At 41.7% G+C, this 19,804-nt stretch overlaps 1 protein-coding gene across 4 annotated transcripts in view; it reads right to left on the minus strand.

Moving 5' to 3' along the window:
* The window catches only part of TEDC1 (tubulin epsilon and delta complex 1), a 73,694-nt gene that overhangs the window by 18,260 nt on the left and 35,630 nt on the right, over positions 1-19,804 (minus strand). For 3 of the 4 annotated variants that reach the window (XM_037404098.1, XM_037404097.1, XM_037404096.1), the window contains 2 exons: positions 6,655-6,741; positions 3,507-3,719 (listed from right to left, as the gene is read on the minus strand). In XM_037404098.1, coding sequence (XP_037259995.1) covers positions 3,507-3,719; positions 6,655-6,741 — 300 coding nt within the window. The remainder of the gene's footprint in view (positions 1-3,506; positions 3,720-6,654; positions 6,742-19,804) is intronic. The other variant, XM_037404099.1, reaches the window with a different exon arrangement.

The following is a 19,804-nucleotide window of genomic DNA, read 5'->3' on the forward strand; positions in this document are numbered from 1 at the left end:
TAACCCAGCAGTATGTCTGACAGTCTTCAATAGCAAACAGCTAGGGAATAAGTTTAGGACCAGACAAACATGGAACAGTACCTCACTAGAAGACACAACTTCCTGAACTCCAGTAGTTTGCGACTGAAGGACTTTCCTGACCAGAGAATACTTTCCGTATTTCTTGCTTAACAATGATTTCATTCTTCATTAATTTGCCCAGTAATTCCCTCAAGGTTCACCCATCATGAAAAGGAGCATCAGAAGCGTGATGCCCCTCTTCATTCTCTCCTCTTTTACCTAGGCAGGGGCTCCTTGTAGTAGATTTCCTCACAGAGAAACCCTTTCACAGCTTGGGTCACCATTGCTTCCCATCCCTGTGCCTTTTCAGCTCAACTTTTTTTTTTTTTTTTTTTTTTTTTTTTAAAGTTATGCTGGGACCAGAACAGCACACAGCATTCCAGGAACAGATGGGAATATTTTGTTTTGCTTTCTTCTGCTTTCCTAACAATTCTTAGGATTCAGTTCACTGTTTCTGACCACTGACATTTCCACAGAACCACTGTTATAACCCCAAGAGCTCATTCACATGCTATAACAGTCATACCAAACATGTAAAATTATGATTCTCCCTTCAGATGCATTTTGCCAGATTTATCTCCACGCAATATTATCTGACATTCTACCACTTCACTACTCAGTACAAAGACCCTCAACAATCTTTTGCTGTTGTCCTTCACGTGCTCTCAGGCATTTAGTCTCATCTTAAAACTTGGGCATCTTGCTATGCACCTCCTTTCCCAGAGCAGTTACACACATGCTGTGCAGCACAGGCCCCCAAGGCTCCAGGGGTGACCACCTCCCCAAACCAACGACAGCCACTGCCTCTCCGCTTCCTGCTCTGCTGTGTGCTTGAGGGTAAGAGAAAGACAGACAGGTGGGCAGTTTATCTTTGTGGAGAATTTTTACGGACTTTATCAAACACCATTTATAAATGCAATTAAATAACGTCAATCCAACCTCCCTTGCCCACACACTCACCAGTCCCTTCAAAAAGCTCCAACCGATTTTATATTCATGATTCCTCTCTGCAAAACTCGTACTGTCTCTTCCCCAATATATCGCATTTCATCACGTGCCCTCCATTCTGTTCTTCAGAACAGTTTCTACTCGGTTGCCTGGCACAAACATCAGGCCTACTGGTAACAACAGACATAATTACTCTGTGGATTATCACATTTGTTGTGAAGTACAAGGTAGTAGGCACAAGAGCTGTAATAAACTGTACTGTCCCTCAGCCGGGCACAATTGTGAGAGCCAAGATAATTTCCAGATGTCTCAGTATCACAAGAGTTAGAGATAATGACCACTTTAGCTACTGCTGGATCTTTTCTCTTTGTTTGACTAAAAAAAATATATAGAAGGAAAGATTTGATAAGCTTATTTCTCCAGGGGAAAGACAGAAGGGGGCAGAAACATACAATTGATAGAGGAGCCTGCATTCAGCAAGCATCCTGACTGGGGAGAAAAGACGGACTGCAGGCAGAAAGCATCACATAAGCAGCAACACTGCTCAAAGCAAAGGCTGATATAAAGAGGATTGATGGAGAGTCATCTGACCCCCAGCATTCCAAAAGCTGTCATGTAGCGTTACAAAACAATTCTGTTCCAGGGCACATAGAAGAGGAGGCACTTGTGATAAACCATCCTTTTAAGAGCACACTTAAGATGCACTGCATTTGTTACCCACAGTCATAAACTCGCATGACATTCAGTGAATCTCAGAACACTGGAATTTGACTGACCATCATTCAAATCCAATCACAGCATCTATTTCAAAGTACAATGAAGAATTCATCAGTTAATATTTTTGGACTTCATGTCCAAATTTAAGCATAAAACAACCTTCAGTGTGATTGTTATATAATATTTAACAGCATATATGTTGATACATATAAGAGGAGTCAGAGTATATCTTGCTTTGGAAATCATGCATTGGAAATTTTATTTTTGGAATTCAATGTCTGATTTGTCCTGCAACAGTCATGCCCATTTTGCCATAAAAGCGACCAAATCTGATGATGCTAGAGACCTGCCTAGTCCAGCACCCCACCACTGACAGTGACCGACAACAAGTGCCCAGAGAAGACTGTGTAAGACGAAAGCAAATACACAGAGGTACTTCCTCGGAATATTCCCCCAACCTGCAATGATTTGTACTCGTGCAGTTACTTAAGTTTGTAATTTGTATCTGTATATTTGATAATCTTTGCTGGATTTCATCTTCCAAGAATGTGTCCAACAGATTTCAAATCCATGTACACTGGTTATATCCACAGTGTCCTGTCGGAAGAAGTTCTGTACCCTGTGTGAAGCAGCACGGCAGCTCCTTGTGCCTGTCCCTATCCAACTGATCCCAATTAGTTTCTTATCCTTACAGTGGAAGAGAACAATTAGCTCTCACACACTTTTCCCATGCCAGATCCTTTTGAACTCTTGGGCAAAGAGCTGATCTGACTTGTCAGATCTCTTGATCTGACAACCTGCCACTTTTCATTTTGTCAAATGATCTATAATCCTATCTAAAATAACCCAACAAACCAAAAGAAACAAAAAAACAAATCAAAAAATGCCTCTCCTTAGTTAATACAGGCGTAAAATTGCAATACAGCATTTTTGTTACTGCTTTACCTGCCCCACCTGTTCCTTTCACTTTTTCTGCATCCACAGGTTTCATAGATTCCCTGGTACCCTTCTTTTCTCTTGATGCCTGAAAAAATCACTAGCTTCCATGCCTTCATCTTCATCGTATTTTCTTTTGGCAGTATGTTAATATTCACATTCACCTTTTACATCTACATCAACAGCTCCTCTATTTATGCCCCAACCGCCCCCTCTGGGTGCTTCCCAGTGTCTCCCCATCCCTATGCCAGTGAACACCATGTACGCTTCCTTCGTATCACCTGTTTTCCTCTGCAGCCAGCCTCCCACAGCCAGTCTGTTCTTCCACCAGATCTTCTGCTTAGTCCCTTCTCTCACTTCACAAGCTTGAAATCCTTCTTTTTCCTCCCCCCATCAGACATTTCAAAGACTACTAACTCAGTGAAAGATGACAAGCTCTGGCCTCTCCCACCCTCCCGTCCCTGCAAATGTCTATCTATATTTTTCTCACTATAACCATTACTGATGCTTTCAACCTGCTGCCTCTGTCCCCTCCGGGGGCTGCCATGATTTCCTTTTTCTCTCCTCTCCTCCCCTATCCTTTGATGACTTCCCTTCCAAAAGAACACTTGCTTTGTTTCAGCATGCTGCCTCTCTGGGAGAGATGCCTACTTTGTGTTTGAAAGAGTACCTGGGATGCTGTGGGCATAAACAGACAAGTAACTGCAGATCTGTCATCAAGATTTCAGCAAGGTTGACACAGCAGCAACAGGGAAGCTGCCCTAGGATGGGCCATAGTGATAACACTAAAAAATACAGGAACTTAAAAGTCAGTAATGATCCAAGAATGCCACCCAAAGCCTTACCTTCTCACACCATGCAGCCTTTCGACGAGTTACAAGCTTATGCAGTTGGTCACGGAAAGTCATTAGATCTCTGGATAATCTGTCAATTTGCCCAGTCAGACTGTCAGCCCAGGGACAGCACAAGGTCGCCTTTGGCAGCCTGCTTTTCTCTACATGAGCATCCCGGGACTCACACTTATTTCCCTCTTCAGCCATATTATCTAACACAGTTTCCTAAAGGAAAACAACAATGGAAGTTACTTTTCAGCAGAAGCTAAAGTGCTTCCCCCCACACACACATCTTCCTGGTAGTTCATAACTAGGAATTCACTGCTGCCATATCTCAGTGTACAGTTGCTCTACAATTTCAGTTATTTTAAGATATAACCCCCTCAGTTCACTAACATATTTCTAAGTTAACAGAAAACTTATGCTGCTAACCTAGCTTATTTTAGAAAGGACTGCATACTGTCAGCTACTCTCCACTGCACTAAAGGATAATAAAGTAGCACTCACGGTACAGAGATCATCAGTACTGCAGAAGCTCCAGATATGCCCTTTCCCCTCAAACTCTGAGGCTGAATGCACTTCTATGATCTTTTGCAACAAAGTGATGTCCAGGAAGGAGGCACATGCTTGCATTGTTCAGAAGAGCCTCATGTGCTACATAGCACAGTAAGCTGCAACACCCACAGGCTCTCCCATGTCCATCCTCTACAAGTTGAGGAACCCTAAGAGATCTCTGCGCCAGGCTGGTCAGGAGCTCTGTCAGCTCTCTTTGACCATGGCCACCTAGCTGGGTCTATAATTAATTCTGCAACTACCTTCAGAGATAGCAACAATTATCCAAAATACTAAAAAAAAATGCCAAATAACTTTGGGGTCCTTGAAACGCATGTACCTATAAACCATGGTGCACAGATTATGTAGAAACACAGTTTTCAAGCCAGGGTAGCAGAGCATAATTAAAGGACCCAGGCTTCCTCGCTCAAAGAATATTAAATATTTATTTCCATATTCTTATCAAGGCGACATTAAATAGGAGAGGTCATAATCTCTTTTAAGGACATAATTTGCATTCAGTATTATCTTTAGAAATTGGAGAAGTAATGTGAAAACAGTATGAGGGAATTCAGCAGTTGAGCAGCATGGTCTACACACAGGCAAGAAAAAACCAGATGCGTAATTACTGGCTCAGCAGCAACACTGCTGGAAGAGACGTCAGAAAACCAGAAGTCACCAACGTCACACTGTTAAAGTCAAGTACCATTTTAGAAAGTATAAATACAAATCTCTGTGATAGAAGAGTGCTGACTGTAGCACTGACATACAGGTGAGGCACCTGAAGTAAAACACAGACACATGGGAGAGAAAGTCCCATACGAGAGCAGCAGCAACCAGCAGAAGCTTGAATGAATGGCCTACAAGGAGACAGAGAGAACCAGCTTTGTTTAAGCTAGAAACACGGACTGGGAAGGCAGTGACATGCTAACAACCTTCACTTCTATAAAGATCATTATAAAGAGGATAGGAATGCCCCCCTCTTTCTCTCTCTTCTCTGCAGGTAGGTTAAAAACTCTGGCTTGATTCACAGCAAGAGATTTTTAGGCTTATACAATACACAGCTTTGTAAAACAGCAAAAGACACCCTTACAAAACCTCCTTCTCAGCAAGCATCAGCATTGCAAATTGGCACAAAACAGCGCGGAGGCCAGCAGCTCATGCTGACCAAAAGCCCAGCTCATGACAATGCAGACGTTTTTCTGGGCACCAACCGCCTAACAAACTGCATGGAAATAAAACAAAGCTGTTTTGGGAAGTTTTGTTTGTTTGTGGGGTTTTAGGGTTTTGCTCTGGTTTTATTTGAAATTCATTAAATGACAGAATTTTAAAGTAACATTACTGGAGTCACTCCAGTTGCTGTAGTTACGTCATGCTCTATCATGTTCCTGCCCATAACCATCAGGAAGACCCAGCAGCAGCTATGCAAGAATCAACCCGATCCATCAGATCAGCAATGCAAAGCATAGGCTAAAGGGAAAAAGAAAACTATTGTACCTCAAAGCACATCTCATTCCCATACATCTTACAGAATCCGGGAACAACCACCATCAGCAGCAAAACAAAAGAAAGGCAAATTTGCCATCCAGCCTACTGAACGATTTAAAAAGACGTGCTCCTCAGTTTTTTTGCAAGTATTTCTTTAGGACTTAACTCCAGGAAGCACACTAATACTTACAACAGTCCCCACACTGTTCAACACGTCAGAGGGAAATGGTGGTGGATACCCTGAAATGCCGTAACACTTGCATTTACATTTTGCCTGTTTGGAGCCAGGTTTATGCTCGTGTTGATGTTTTCCGAATAACCAGAAGATGATAGACATGAAGAGCAAAACCCACTATAAAATTAGTGACAATCTGAATGGCTTTGCATTGGAAGCACTCTTCAAGACAGGTAATTTTACTCCTTTGCCTTGCTTTTAGTGCAGAACAAGGCATATGGATAATTAACAGTCAGCTCACTGATTCTCAAAATTTCGTAAACTCATATGGCTAATGTGGTGCTCTAAAAAATTATTTTCAGCAACTGTGAACGGGCAAAAGTTGTAGAGAGAAGTGAGATGGATGGTACCGTTTACACTCACTTGAGAAATCGTAAGATGCACAGAGAAAGGCTTATTGATTTTCTTATGATCATTCAACACAGTTCAAGGGGAAATTGGCAATTTCAACACACTATTTGATTGGGAAAAATGAAGATGTTTTCAGTATCAGCTGCTCACAAATTTAGTTGTTCTCAAGTCTGCAATAAAGCTTAGAGGCCCTATTCTGAAAAGCCATTTAATTTTAAGAAAACGTACAATTGCTATGTTTAAAAAACATTTAAGAGATGAAGATCAGACATTTTCATTTGTGTTAACTATATGAAATTCTGCCACTCTGCGCTGCAATTCCTCAGCTTAGCTGGGTGAGCCTGACTGAAGAAAACAGAGAGATGAAGAACTAAGAAAACATTCCTTACTTTACTAAAGGCTTTTTTCCTTTTTCTCGGGTGCTGTTAAACAGCTGGTTTGCAGCGTTTACTTTTGTGGGAAGGGGCCTTTGGAAGTGATCAGCTATGTTAGAGTCAAAAAGCTGCACCCTTCAAAATCAGTTTGATGCATTACCATCCACTGCCAATACACTGGTTCCAGTCGCTTCCACTCCAGAAAGGCTTCTAGTTGCATGGTTTCAGACTCCAGAAGCTGTAAGAGCTAGAGGAAAGGAGACAAAGGAAAGAAAATCAGGTAACATTGCTCACCTGTGACCTAAATGAAAACATGTTTGGTCTGAAGTATAAAAAGAACGTCAGTGGTACACAGGGTAACACAGGGTTACTTTACAAGAATACTGTAAAAGCAGCTGTGGAAGTGTGATGTGAAACACCTTCCCCAGGATCACCAACTTACTCCTCACCTCACATGTACAAAGACCATCAGCTTTTATATACATAAATGAGTTTCCATACTGTTTTGAGGAATCAAAGAGCCATAATTCTGATATATTAAGGCCTAGATGCATGACCACCTTCAAATCTTCTATGCTTCTTGACTACAACAATAAGCTATGTTTCTCCAAGAGTATTTTTTTCCTTCTATACATTCACTCATATTTATCAAGGCTGTAAGGTCTAAACACCTTCTCTTCCAGGTCATAGACAGCCTTCTCTCAGGTAAAACTTACACAGTTGGGCTTTGACTGGGTCTCCTCATATTCAACAGTAATGACCCCAACTGCGATATACAGGTACCTCTACTACTCCAACATATCTCCTTCTCATGCTGCTCCCACACCTGTAAAAACTCAGAACTCCAGTATCTCCAGTCCTCTCTACCTCCTCCCCCAAAACCTTTCATCCCTTCTTCAGATCACTCAAACTGAGATGGTCTCTGATGCTCCAAAACAGCATGGAAGTCGTCCCTCTAAGAAGCGTTATATATTTTATAAATTGTCTGATCTGCTGCATGAGGAATCCCTCCCTCTGAGAGCACATGAAGGATAAAGGTTATGTTCTAGCTAAAGGAATTGTAAATTTTTCATGAATATATACGTAACATATATGCACACATGTATATGGAGAAAGAGACGTTCCAAGACTAAATATTTATAAATCAGTAAAACAAAAGTTCTTGGAAAGAATGATAGATGAGCAAACTAGGTATAAATCAGAGCTTACCAGCTTTAACAATTTCAGTACTGGCCATGTACTGCCATAATGAACAATTTTAACACCAACTGATGCCAAAGGCAACTTTTTAAGATGACACACAAATAGTGTATGATCTCAAAGAGAATGAGAAGGACCAGATCAGTACCAGTTAAACCCACCTTATACAGAAAAATATCTTCTGCTAACTTTGTTGGGTTTAGTTACTTACTACATAAAATATAATTTAAGTAACTGTGAAGCATGAGTTGACTTTGCAATTTTATTCTACAGATATAACTTGAAGATAAAGAAATCAAATAAAGGAAGGCATTTTGCAAGAGTAACTGCTGGAAATTATAAGCAGTTTGCTCTAAAACACTGCTGGATCCAAAATACAATTATTACACGTTTGTTCGCACAACTGACATTTGGCATTATGCTTAATGACTCTGCTAGTTTCAAGCTCAGCTGGTATATATAAAAGGTGGAAGAATGGGTTTGTCTCCTTTTTTCTTCTCTTCTTTTTTTCATAGGTATATCTACAGCACAAACTGCTTACGTTATGAGATCTGGTGCTGCCAATAAAACCCAGCCAAGAAGTTGATTAAATATTCAGGCAACAGTGAAGTTACTTGATTTTAAAGTAGCTTTGTAATGTGGTCATGAGGTGTGTGTGATTGCAGTATGAACATGTCTTGTGACAGCTAAAGAGAGATGAAGGTTGAAATGGGGAGCTTTTCATTCTAAGCCTAAAAAAAAAAATCTTAGTAAAAACCATAGTCACCATCTTTACTTTTAGTCTCACTAGAGGAGCTCCCAAACGTTAAAAGCGCCATATGCCACTTGCTTTCACACCACAACTGAAAGGATATGGTTCTGAAACTTCACAAACCTGTAAATAATCTGCTGGAGTTAACTGACCTTAACAGCAATCAAAGTTTTCTGAGCAGTCTCCTAACCTCGAGCCTTCCAGGGTCTTTGGTATTTTAGGGTTTTTTTTGTTGCCTTTTTTTTTACAAAAAAAAAAAAGCCTGCTCCATTAGTTATACAAAACATGAGCAGCTCAGTTGAAAGCATTCATCTGACTCACGTACTTATCGCATCCTCACCTTTTACTAAAGCATTACCACGCTTGGAAATACCCACAACTGTGTGCTAGATTGTTTCCGTCATATATCAGCAATAGGCTGACTACACCGCTCATCCTAGGAGGACAGTTTTCAACTTTGCTGGAACGCGCGATGACAGCCTTAGGCAGCCTGCAATAGCCAACATTGGAGTTTCTGCCCTGAGGGACTCTTAAGACACTGCTCCTGGACACCAACATTCTCTGCCATCCAATATATGGACCTTGCAAGACTCTTGATGTTATTGCAGCATGGAGAATAAAGCAGAACACAATAAAAACTAATGTACTACAAATATCCTTGAGATACCTTAGCAAAAACCATAAAAGCAAATAAACGTTCAAGGCAAGGACGGGACAAGAGATTGCATGTCTGCATGCCATGAATTTGGTCACAAGGACAGTCTCCATATGACCCAGGGGTGACAGGCTTTCACTCAGGCATACCTGTACTTAGCGAATGAACAGCTATTTGTATCAGCCAGCTTCCTTCTCCCAACCTCATCTTTTACTCAAGCTTCTCACAAGCATCTATTGTTCTTTAACCAAAATACACATTTTGTGACTTGGAGGTCGATGGTGTACACCTTCTCAGGTCACTCATTGCAGTCACACCTCAGCTGGTACTACAGCTGTAACTGCAATTGTGGAAACCAAAGCCCAAATTGTACCTCTGCATTTTCCCCAAATACAGTACCTTTTCTAACTTACTAATAACAACAGTTCACACAGAGATCCCTTTATATGTGATGAGCAGTACCACTTCCACTGATATATAAACCTCTCAAAATGCAAAAGAAATTCACAAGTTGCAACTAAAGCTGCCTGCTCATTTTCAGTGACCCAAGGACCCAGATGTTGCCATGCCTTTGAAGTTTAAAGACTAACATCTGCAGAAGAGCATAAATTTTGTCTGATGAACAAAGTGAAGCAGCAAGTCAAAAATGTGCCCCATGTGAATATCTAAGTGATACTTAGGGATAACGCATGAAAACTGTCTTTCCCTCCACACAAAATTAAAAAGGAAATCCATTTCCTTCATTCTTCTGGAGGAAGTTATTGCTCTAAATACTTAACACTGTGCAGAAAAGTAATGACAAATTCAAATTGCTAATCTCTGTGGAGAAGTAATCCCATAATGAATGCCGAGAGCAAACACTTTGCAGTAACAACTTCTGTAAACCGTTATGAAGAAACCATCACTGGTGCAAATGACTTGCAAGCAACAGCTTTGTTATAGTGGCTAAACTGTGCTTAACTGAGCTGTCTCAGAGTAGGATGCCAGGAAACCTCAGAGTGATGCAGAAGAATGCAAACTCTGTAAAGAATGTGCCTTGCTCCCTCTGACATGTGGCTGTGACCTCCAAAGCCAAACATCCAGCTTCAAACACGGCTCACACACCTCAGGAAGCTCTTCTGGGAACTTCAGCTGCAAAAGTCCAAGGTGACATTATCATCTTCGTGGTTTTAGATAACCAAGAAGAGGCCAAAGTTGAGTCCTCTGTTATCCACAAATCTAACTTGCATCAAAATCATTATTTAAACATCTTTGTAATTACTTTTTCTGTTGAGATATTAATCTTTTTCATATTATTTACTAGCATATTGCTAAGTTCATTGATGCCTGTAGACTGTTACAGAAATCAATATTTAATAATTTGCAGCATAATGCATCCTTTTCATAGGCTCAGTTCCAGAGAGTTCACTGCAACAAGTATTTAAACTCTGGTGCCCACAGATCATAATTCAACTACCGCATCACTGGCAAAGTATTTTTAATCAAAAACTGCTCTGCCTAAATATTCAGAAAATCAGCCTATTGTCAAGACAAAAAATGGTCTTTCAGCAATTAATTATGTTTCTTGGCTCGGAGACAAAATACTGCCGATTCATCACCTATTCACATATGACTGTAGATAGAAAACTTGCACTGGACTCCAGATCACTGCAAATCTCACTCCAAATGCAAATATCTCTGAAGTACGACTAAACGCTTGAGACAGGGTTGGCTTAGTGTGAAAGCTTGTATGACAAAACTATCAAGAGACTATTTCATATTTTTATTCAATCGGAAATTGCTTTATTCAACTTGAATTTTGGTAATATGAATACTAGTTATGAATATCTAACAATCACAGGAGAGAAATGGAGAAGTTCCTTCCAAAAAATGCAAAGAAAGGAGTAAACACTCATGAAAAAGTTACACAATTTACATTATCTGTACTAAACCATAACTGGGATTAAGGCTTTAGAGACCTAACCAAGCATCCGATGAAATAAATTACAACACAACCTCATCTCTGCTACCAGTACAAAAGTCCCTTACCAAAAAAACCCAAGCAAACCTTGATAACTGAGAGCCTTGCAGCAGGCAGGCTGCTAGGCAGATGACATTTGGTTTAAAAGAGCACATACTGCCAAAATTGCACTTTCATAGGACCAAGTTTTGAGACCCCTTCATCAAAAGACAGATAAAAATCTTGATATCATAAACATCTCAGGCTGGACAAACACACAATGGTGTAGGTGGACATACTCAGTGCTCCAAAATTCAGTTCCACACTGATTTCTTCCGAGGCAGAGCTGGCTATCCCCTGAAGGCTGAAGCAAAAATAGAGTCCTGAAAACTAGGAAGTCATGCTGGAGTTGTGTGAAGTACAAGCAGCTAAACAGCAAAACCCAACAGACCAATAAGCAGCTCCTAGCCTCAAGGCAAAGAAAGATCTACTCATGTCATTTCTTCATTTCACTGCCTGTGAAATACTGCTGTGGGTTGAGACAGAGCAAGAGAAACACCACAGCTCAACCATCACAAAGTGGGTGGGGATCAGAAAGGCTCCTGGATGACGAAAGTGGATGAGAACTTCTCCCAGTACCAGCTACAAACCCCACAGCAACCTTGACCAAAACACCAGCAGAGATGGGGAATGTCCCTCTGTAGCTCCAGAAGCAGGTATTTCTGTGCCTGCTGAGCATCATCTCTTTCGGAATTGTAATGGTATTTTTCTTGTCATGCAGACTATAAGGGAAAACAGGACTTGGATCTTTTGCAGAAGGTAAAATACATAAAATACAAAACACAGCAGTTTTGGGTGGAGGAGAGCAATTCCAGATGCCTGGATGTGTGCAAAACCTTCAACTCCTGAAACAAAATATGTGAGTTTTCAACTCACTGACACCAGTTTGATACCACCATGGCTTGAACTTCCATTGAGCTATCTCAGTTTTACACTGCTGAGAACAGGGAATCAAACCACTAGTTAAAAACTTAAGTGACAAAGATCATCATTATAAAACTTAATTGCTATTTGTGGAGGGATTTAGAAAACAGCTGTTTAAAATGAAACTGAAAGAAAACAGAATGTAAAGCAAACAAAGTGAGGCATTTGGCATGTAAAAATTGTACCACAGCTTTCACATTGATAGGCAATGAACTGGGATGCACTAACAACGACATTCATTTGCAGACGAACAGGTCAATGAATGGACCACTTTGAATTTTTCCCTGTGGAAATGGCACATGTTAGAACAGGGAAAAAAGATCAGGAAGATGACTACTGAAGTGTGAGTTTTATACTCTAACAGCCAAGATCAAGACATATAAGAACAGAGAAGGTACATGTTTTCTTCCCAAAAGGTACCACTGATTTTGGGTGCCTAACTTGGCATACCTGAAGAGCCAAATTTTCAGGCAGTACTAAGTACCTTTTGCTGAATATATGCTCAGTTAAAGCACATGCAGTAAGCACCAAAAATCACAATTTACTTTAGACATATCTCTCCTGCCAGATGATTTCAAAAGAAAGCACCAAATTGTATCACAGTACTGCCCAACAGCTGTTCATATTGTACTGCCAACCAGAACCCTCATGTAGCTGATGTCAAAAAAGACCATTATTCATCTGCTTTTATTCAGACTGTTTCTGTACACAGAATAAAGCATTATCCATACTCAGGTTTGGGGTTCCCCCCCCCCATATACTTGCCCATTTTCCTGTATTTTTAACAGACCACAAAAATGCACGCAGGTCAACATGAACAAGCAATTTCTAATTTGTGTGTGTGTTAGGACTACTGACTTCAGCAGGGGAACTAACCGTTTAGGTTTTACCCTCTCCCCTTTATCATTCCATCCATCCTTCCCACCAGCTTATTATATCCACTTACTGTGTCCTTCCTTGACATCTTTATCCTGCATTTGGCAGTGAACAAACAAAAACACTACCCTTACACAAAAGCAAAGGAATGCTTTTTTTTAAAAAAAAATAAATTCAGCCTATATCGCAAACACTTACTAAGCCAAGGGCTTGGCTTTTTATTTTTTCCTCCCCTTGAACTTTAGTACTTTCCCTTCAAAATAAAGGGCTATGTTGCACAAGCTGTGCACAAGTGATGCCTTAAACTCCTGTGGGGAATTCCGTATTCTCAACTGCATACACCACAGGCTGCCAGTCCCAAAGGCCACGTAAGGCTCCCCGGCCTCCTTCTCCTGCTCCCTGCGAGAAGAGGGACCCAGAGGCACAAGGGAGGTGCCTTCCTGATGCAGACCTTCCCACAGGTGCCTGCCAGTTCAGGTCCCTGCCACCTTCTTTGCCTACTGGCCCGTAAGGACCAGGTGGTCCCTAACCTAGGACTGGATGAACAGTGACATCCAGGGCTTCCCCAGTTTCTGCTCATCAGAGACAGAGCTGCATGGCTTCACCTGCACTCCCAGGGTACCAGCAGATGTACGTCATGACTAGGACTGGCTTCTACAGCATCCACAGCAACGGAAACCCAACCTCTAAGCACTAACAAATATAAATGTTAAACAAAATTTAGCTCTCACCCAAAGACAGGAAAAACAAACACAAAGAAGGATAGCTTCCACCACTGCAGACAAACAGCACAGAGAATTATCACAAATGTTCATGTTAGTTAAAAAATGAATTTAAAAAGTCATTTGCTATGTGGATTAATCTTAGCTTGCCAACTTGATATGAATACAGTTCCTCCCAGCCTAGCTCTTCTTTGACAAGCCATCAAAGCCTATCATGCATGCAGGTATTTTCACACATTTAAAAAAAACGCATTATTGACTAGAGAAACTACTAATTTGAAGTCTGCTACAGTCTCCCTTATGTCAATTCATTCCTCTTGCTAGTCTCTTAACACACTCCTTTAAATTAAGCGACAAACATTTAAAAAGAACCACAAATACTGAAACCACTTGCAAAGCATGAGTAACAGCTGATTTTATAACTCTATTTCCTTGGCTATTTAAAAAAACAAAAATACCTGCCAGGAGAGCTGAGTTAACATTATGGGCCAGTTGCACAGAAAGTTTAATTTTACAAGGCTATAAAAAAAGCTCTGCCAGTCTCCTCCCAATCTGAGCTGCATTCTCACCTCTAAAAAGCAGAGTTCATCTCAGTTCAGCTTTCCAGCAACAGTTCAGTTGTGACCAAAGCCATTGCAATATATGAATTTAACTAGTTTTCTTCTTTAATTAGCATGAGGCTAGAGAATGCAGTGGTCCCATTTTGCTTGACCTTCTAGACAGGTTAAGTGTCTTTTTGATGCAGTGGTGGATGCAGAACAACAGAGGTCCCAACGAGGGATCACAAGATCATCATAGCTCTGGGGCACTTCAGGATCAGCCTTCACCAGAAGCCATAATTTGGGGACAAGAGAAGAGTGACATGCCTGAAGTCCATTTTGTGTTAGAAGCTAATAACCGATAACTTTTAGATGAAAACAACAGTAAAGACTCCACAAGCAAAGATGCTCTGCACTCTCTAGTGGCTACTGTTGGCTTCAAGGCACAATTCAAGAAATTGGTTATGAGTTTTAAAGCTCCTCACCTTAAAGTTTTTTTCCTGAGATTTAATTTGTTCCTTCAGCACCCAATACCTCGGTTAAGATCCACTGGGCTGGACTGATGAGACCCTTTCAGAGTCCAACACCAAAGAATGGCAGCAAGTAAGCAACTCTCTCTTTGAAGCCTCCTACCAAGGAAAGTTAAGAGGCAGCATGACCAGGTTATTTTGATATGACTATGGAGACAAGACAGACTTCACACCACGCGTGCCCCTGCACATCAGCCTCAGCTGACAAATGTGAATTTCATTATTCAGCTTACAGACAACAGATATGAAGTTGGCACCACCTTTTCCGTAGCACCATATGGGACCACAGAGCCTGCCTGGCCTCCCTGTGCTGGCCCCAAAGCATCACCTGAGCTGGGGCAGCTTCCTCCCGCCGCTGGATTTCTTAGCACTTCCACCAAAAACAAAAATCCAATGCCAACTGATGACAAAGCACCTCAGACTTATCTCTCCAGCTTATTAATTCCAGCTGCATTGTCTCAGGTGAAATTATATTATAGTATATCACTGTCATTGTCACTGTCACAGCATTCAAATTATGTGAAGTACAGCATAAAACAAGCAAAAGCACAAGAGCAGCAGTGAAACTCAGTATCATCTTATCAGTTTTCCTGTCACTGGCAATCACAACCAAGTGTTCGTATCAGTCAATCCACATAATGCAGTTCCTACTTCAGTGCAGTATGCATCTACCATGGTTTAGATTTCTTCCTTTCTTAGGGTGTAGGAGACTAAGATGTTGCTGCTACATAGTCCAACAATTTACGGGGGTCCGTGATGAACCACTGCATCATTTTTCAAGGACCAAGAACTCTACATGCTTGGTCAATAAAATGTACAAAGTAATAACTCATCCGCAAAAAATGGTGATGGCACCTCTAGAACTGCAGCAATATTAACTCCTCTTTTTTTTTTATGGATAAATTTAGCTGAAGGTAATATTAGTGACAAATTGCAGCCTGGGGAAATTTTCAGATCAAGGTAATAATGCCATGAGGTAGAATGATTTGCTTTAGCATTGCTATATAATGCTGTCAGTTCTTCCAATGGGACACTAATTGCAGCCAGAGGCCACCTTGCTTAAAAAAATACCTGAAGAAATATTTTAGCACTAAAACTGTCTGGAGTAATAAAAAAATAAAGCATCCTTCCCAAGAAGGGGCACTGGGAAAGTAAAATTGGGTACAGAGTTCAACAACTAAATGATTCATGGCTGGGTGACAAGCTAGCGCTTGTCAGCTGAAGAAGCTGGTCTCGTGCTAACACCGTCAGCTGCCCAGCAGACTCACAAGGATGGGAAGGGACCTCTGGAGGTCCCTAATCCAACCTCCTGCTGAAAGCAAGGTGCTCAGGGATCTGTCCAGCAAGTCCTGAACAACAACAACAGCGATGCCACCCCTTCTCCAGATCTGTTTCCAGAGCTTGACCACCCTTCATGGCCATTTTTTCCCCTTATATTTGGCCAGAATTACTCACGTTCCAACTTGTGTCTGTTGCCCCTTCTCCTGTTGTAGTACACCTCTGAAGAGAGCCTGCTCCATGCTCCAGCTCTGACCACTTCAATGGCCTTACTGGACTTGCTCCTGTATGCCATTGTCCTTGTGGTGGGGAGCCCACACCAGGCACCTAGCACTCGGTCCCACGAGCGCTGAGCAGAGGAACAGGATCCCTCCCTTTGCCCCACCAGCTTTACTCCTGCTAACACAGCCCAGGATGCAGTCAGCCTTTGCTGCCTGGGCACACTGCTGGCTCCTGGGCAACCTGTTGCCCACCTGGACCCCCAAGGTATTGGGTTCAGGGCAGGTTTTGGTTTTGTTTGTTAGGATTTTTTGCAAAGCTGCTTATTAAGCAGTCAGCTCCCAGCCTGTTCCATCCCAAGGGGTTATTCCATCCCAGATGCAGGCCTTTGCACCAGCCTTTACTGAGCTTCCTGAGGCTTCTCTTGGCTCATTTCTGCAGCCTCAGTCCCCCTGAACAGCAGCACTACCCTCCACTGTTATGCCCAATGTGGTACTGTCCACGCACTTGCTGGTGGTGTGCTCCACCCCATCATTTAAGCCATGAATAAGACTTTAAGCAGTACTGCCCCAAAAGCTGATCCCAGAGAGCTACAACAACAACCAGGCACCAATTCGAGTTCAGTGGCCCAAAACATTTTCCTCTGGCACTGCCACCCACTTACCCAGCCCACCTCTAACCAACTTGGCTACAAGGATATTCCTTTAGTGATACAAATGCAGGCACATTCTCTGACCCTGTGTGCCTTTCTCAAAGCTCTTTAATTACACATTTCTGGCTCCTTCTGGGATGGGATACTCCACACTACTTTGAAAGGGAATGACCAGCAGGATCCGAGGGGACTGCGGAGGTGGAAAGTGCCTGACCCAGAGCAGGCAGAACTAAACCAGCCAGTAACAGCAGCCATCAGATGAGCAGAAAACAGCTTGACACTGCAGTTGCAGGGAAGGAGAAACAGAGGAGACTGTTTTATCATATTCATTGATATTTAAAGCAGTTTAGCTCCTGCAGAAGCTTCTTTCTTTCTGTCTACAGCATGAGGAAGAGTCACTCCATGCATTTCTACCCTCTCCAGTCTTCCTAAATTAACTCCCGCACAGGTACCCACATTCATCCCTTCTCCTGCCATCGACCCCAAACTTCCCCCCTGACCTCCAGCTGCTTCTTGGCTCTGGATAGTCCTTGTCAATCTTCCAGATAGGATCTGGAAGATCTGCTGCTTCCAAAAGGGGGTAAAACCTCCAGCAGCAGCACAGTAGGCATGACTAGGGAAGTTAGGAGAGGAGTTCCTCACCCAAGGCAACTGGTCCACTGTCTGCCCCAACAGGAGATCACACAAAGCATCCAAAGGCAAGTAATTATTTTTTTTTCCTCCAAAGACATCCTTTCTAAAATTGACTCAAATCTGCCTTAGAAATACTAATATACATTATCTTGCACAATTTGATTGCTCTTGCTTCTACAGTGCACAGCTGGCTGGAGCCTTTCACTTTCTCCGTAAAGATAAGGAACTCTGCTACAAGTAGAGACAGTCTAAAAGTAGCTTTGAAGCCATCTGACCTCTGTAATACTTCCTGATTTTACACTGGTAACAAGGGTTGCATCTGCTCTGCCTCATTTTTGCAAATGAGTACCTGATCCAATGTTTCCAACAGGTTTTAATAACTACTATAGCAAACCATGTTTTACATGATAAATGTCAGCAAATGAAGTGAAAACCAATCGCCTAAGGTATTTCAGAAGGAAAACGACATGGCAGCCTACCTCTCCTTTTGTAGAGCAAATCATTAAAAAAAAGCAGGAATCAAATCTTTTGTTCCTGCCACACAGCACAGGGTGGGCAGCACATGCTGTCACTGACAGTTTCTTTGTTTTCTTAGTGCTTATTCTTTCCTTGCAATGAAATGTGAAAAGGAAAAATGATATCTGAATCACAGGGTTTTTTTATCTCATTTTTAAATTCTTTGCTCAGTAACCACTCTCCTACTCTACAGGAAAAGCATAGCAACCACCAAATCACCACCAAATCAAATTGTACAAAGACAGTACAATTACTGGACCAGTAGTGGGTAACGAGGGGTTCCCACGTACACAGCCAGAAGAAACAAAATCAACAGCTTTTTCCAATTTCAGTAACCTTAAAACCAACAGAGCCTTCTCCCAGAAAAACAACAAGTGGGAAGTATTCTGCATGTTAAAGGTGATCTAGGCAGTCCTGCTAAGAGGACCAAAACACTTTAACGTATCATGCTGAACATCCTCACATACAAGGAAAATGTGGGTTTCCCAGTACAGCTCATCATCCCTGCAGGCTCTGAAACTCTACCCACCCCAGTACAGCAGATTTCACTGCGCACAGCACTGCAGCAGGCACTCTGCTCCTGACACTACACCACCAAAAGACCAAAGTAGAGATTTCTACAGAGAAAGAATGAATCTTTTAAGCAACATAACCCATGGGGATTTAAGGCCAGTTCTTGCTCCGCTGTTCTGCTTACTGATACCTGGGCACCAAGGGGAAAGCAGGAGTCTCGGACAGGGTCAGGAAACCAGCTCAGACCAGCCAAATATCACTGACATGCTCTTGACCCTGCTCATCATACAGCAACACCAAGACTGTATTTTGTTTGAGCCTGCAGACAACCTTCATATTAAATCCTTTTAGCCTCCACTCTTTCTTATTTGAACGACCACCATCAAAAATAGATTACTCAGGATCATTCAGCTCCCTCGAGCTTTGTGTGAGCCTCCAGGCCTCCTGCATTTAGGTGCTGGAGCTCCATATATAATTCAGTATGTTATCAGATCTGTTCTCTTCTGCAATATTAATGTCAGCTCCCATGTTAGTTCTCACCAATCTGACTACCATGCATGTAAAATGTCTTAAGTAACTGGCTGGAACAATAACACAAAACATTAAGTAATTTAACAGGGGCTGGGGGGGGAAGCATTTGACTGTCAGTGTTATTCAGAGCTCATAGCAGTAAGTATGTTTTACACTTCTAATGCACAATCCAGCAAGATAAGTGCTAAGGTTGGAAACTGAAGTATTTGACGTTTAAAAGTGACTGAATTCAAGCTGCCTAAACAACACTAATTTGACCATCCCAAGTGTATAAACTAGAATTATGTGACCAAAATATTTCCCTTCATAATCTGCCTCACCAAGGACACAGAATGACTGTGCTCAGTCCAGAAGCTATTCCTTTTCCTTTTAAATTGCATATTATTCTGTCTGTTCTTCAGAGGGAAGCCATGGACTTATTTGCCATACATCATTCAAATCTCATTTTGAAGACAGAATTTTTATCTTCCACATAAACAAGTTATCTTTCCTAATGACCCATGTGAGATGAGATGATAGTATTATTGTCATTTTACAAATGGGAAATGAAAGCAAAGAGATTAAAGTAAAATGTTTCCATTTCTTTTGGATGCCTTACCTGAATCTTCTGAGACTGGATTTTTCAGATCATGGATACCCAGTGCAACGCAACAACTTGCAGAGATGCTTGAGGTAGTTTTCACCAAGTTAGTTCCTGAGCCAACATAGCCATGGCACACCGCCTCAGCTCATCAGCTCTAGCAGAAGAAACTAGGCAGATGGCCTAGGCTGC

This window comes from Falco rusticolus, chromosome 11 (assembly GCF_015220075.1).
Source record: "Falco rusticolus isolate bFalRus1 chromosome 11, bFalRus1.pri, whole genome shotgun sequence".
NCBI classification, from domain to species: Eukaryota; Metazoa; Chordata; class Aves; order Falconiformes; family Falconidae; genus Falco; species Falco rusticolus.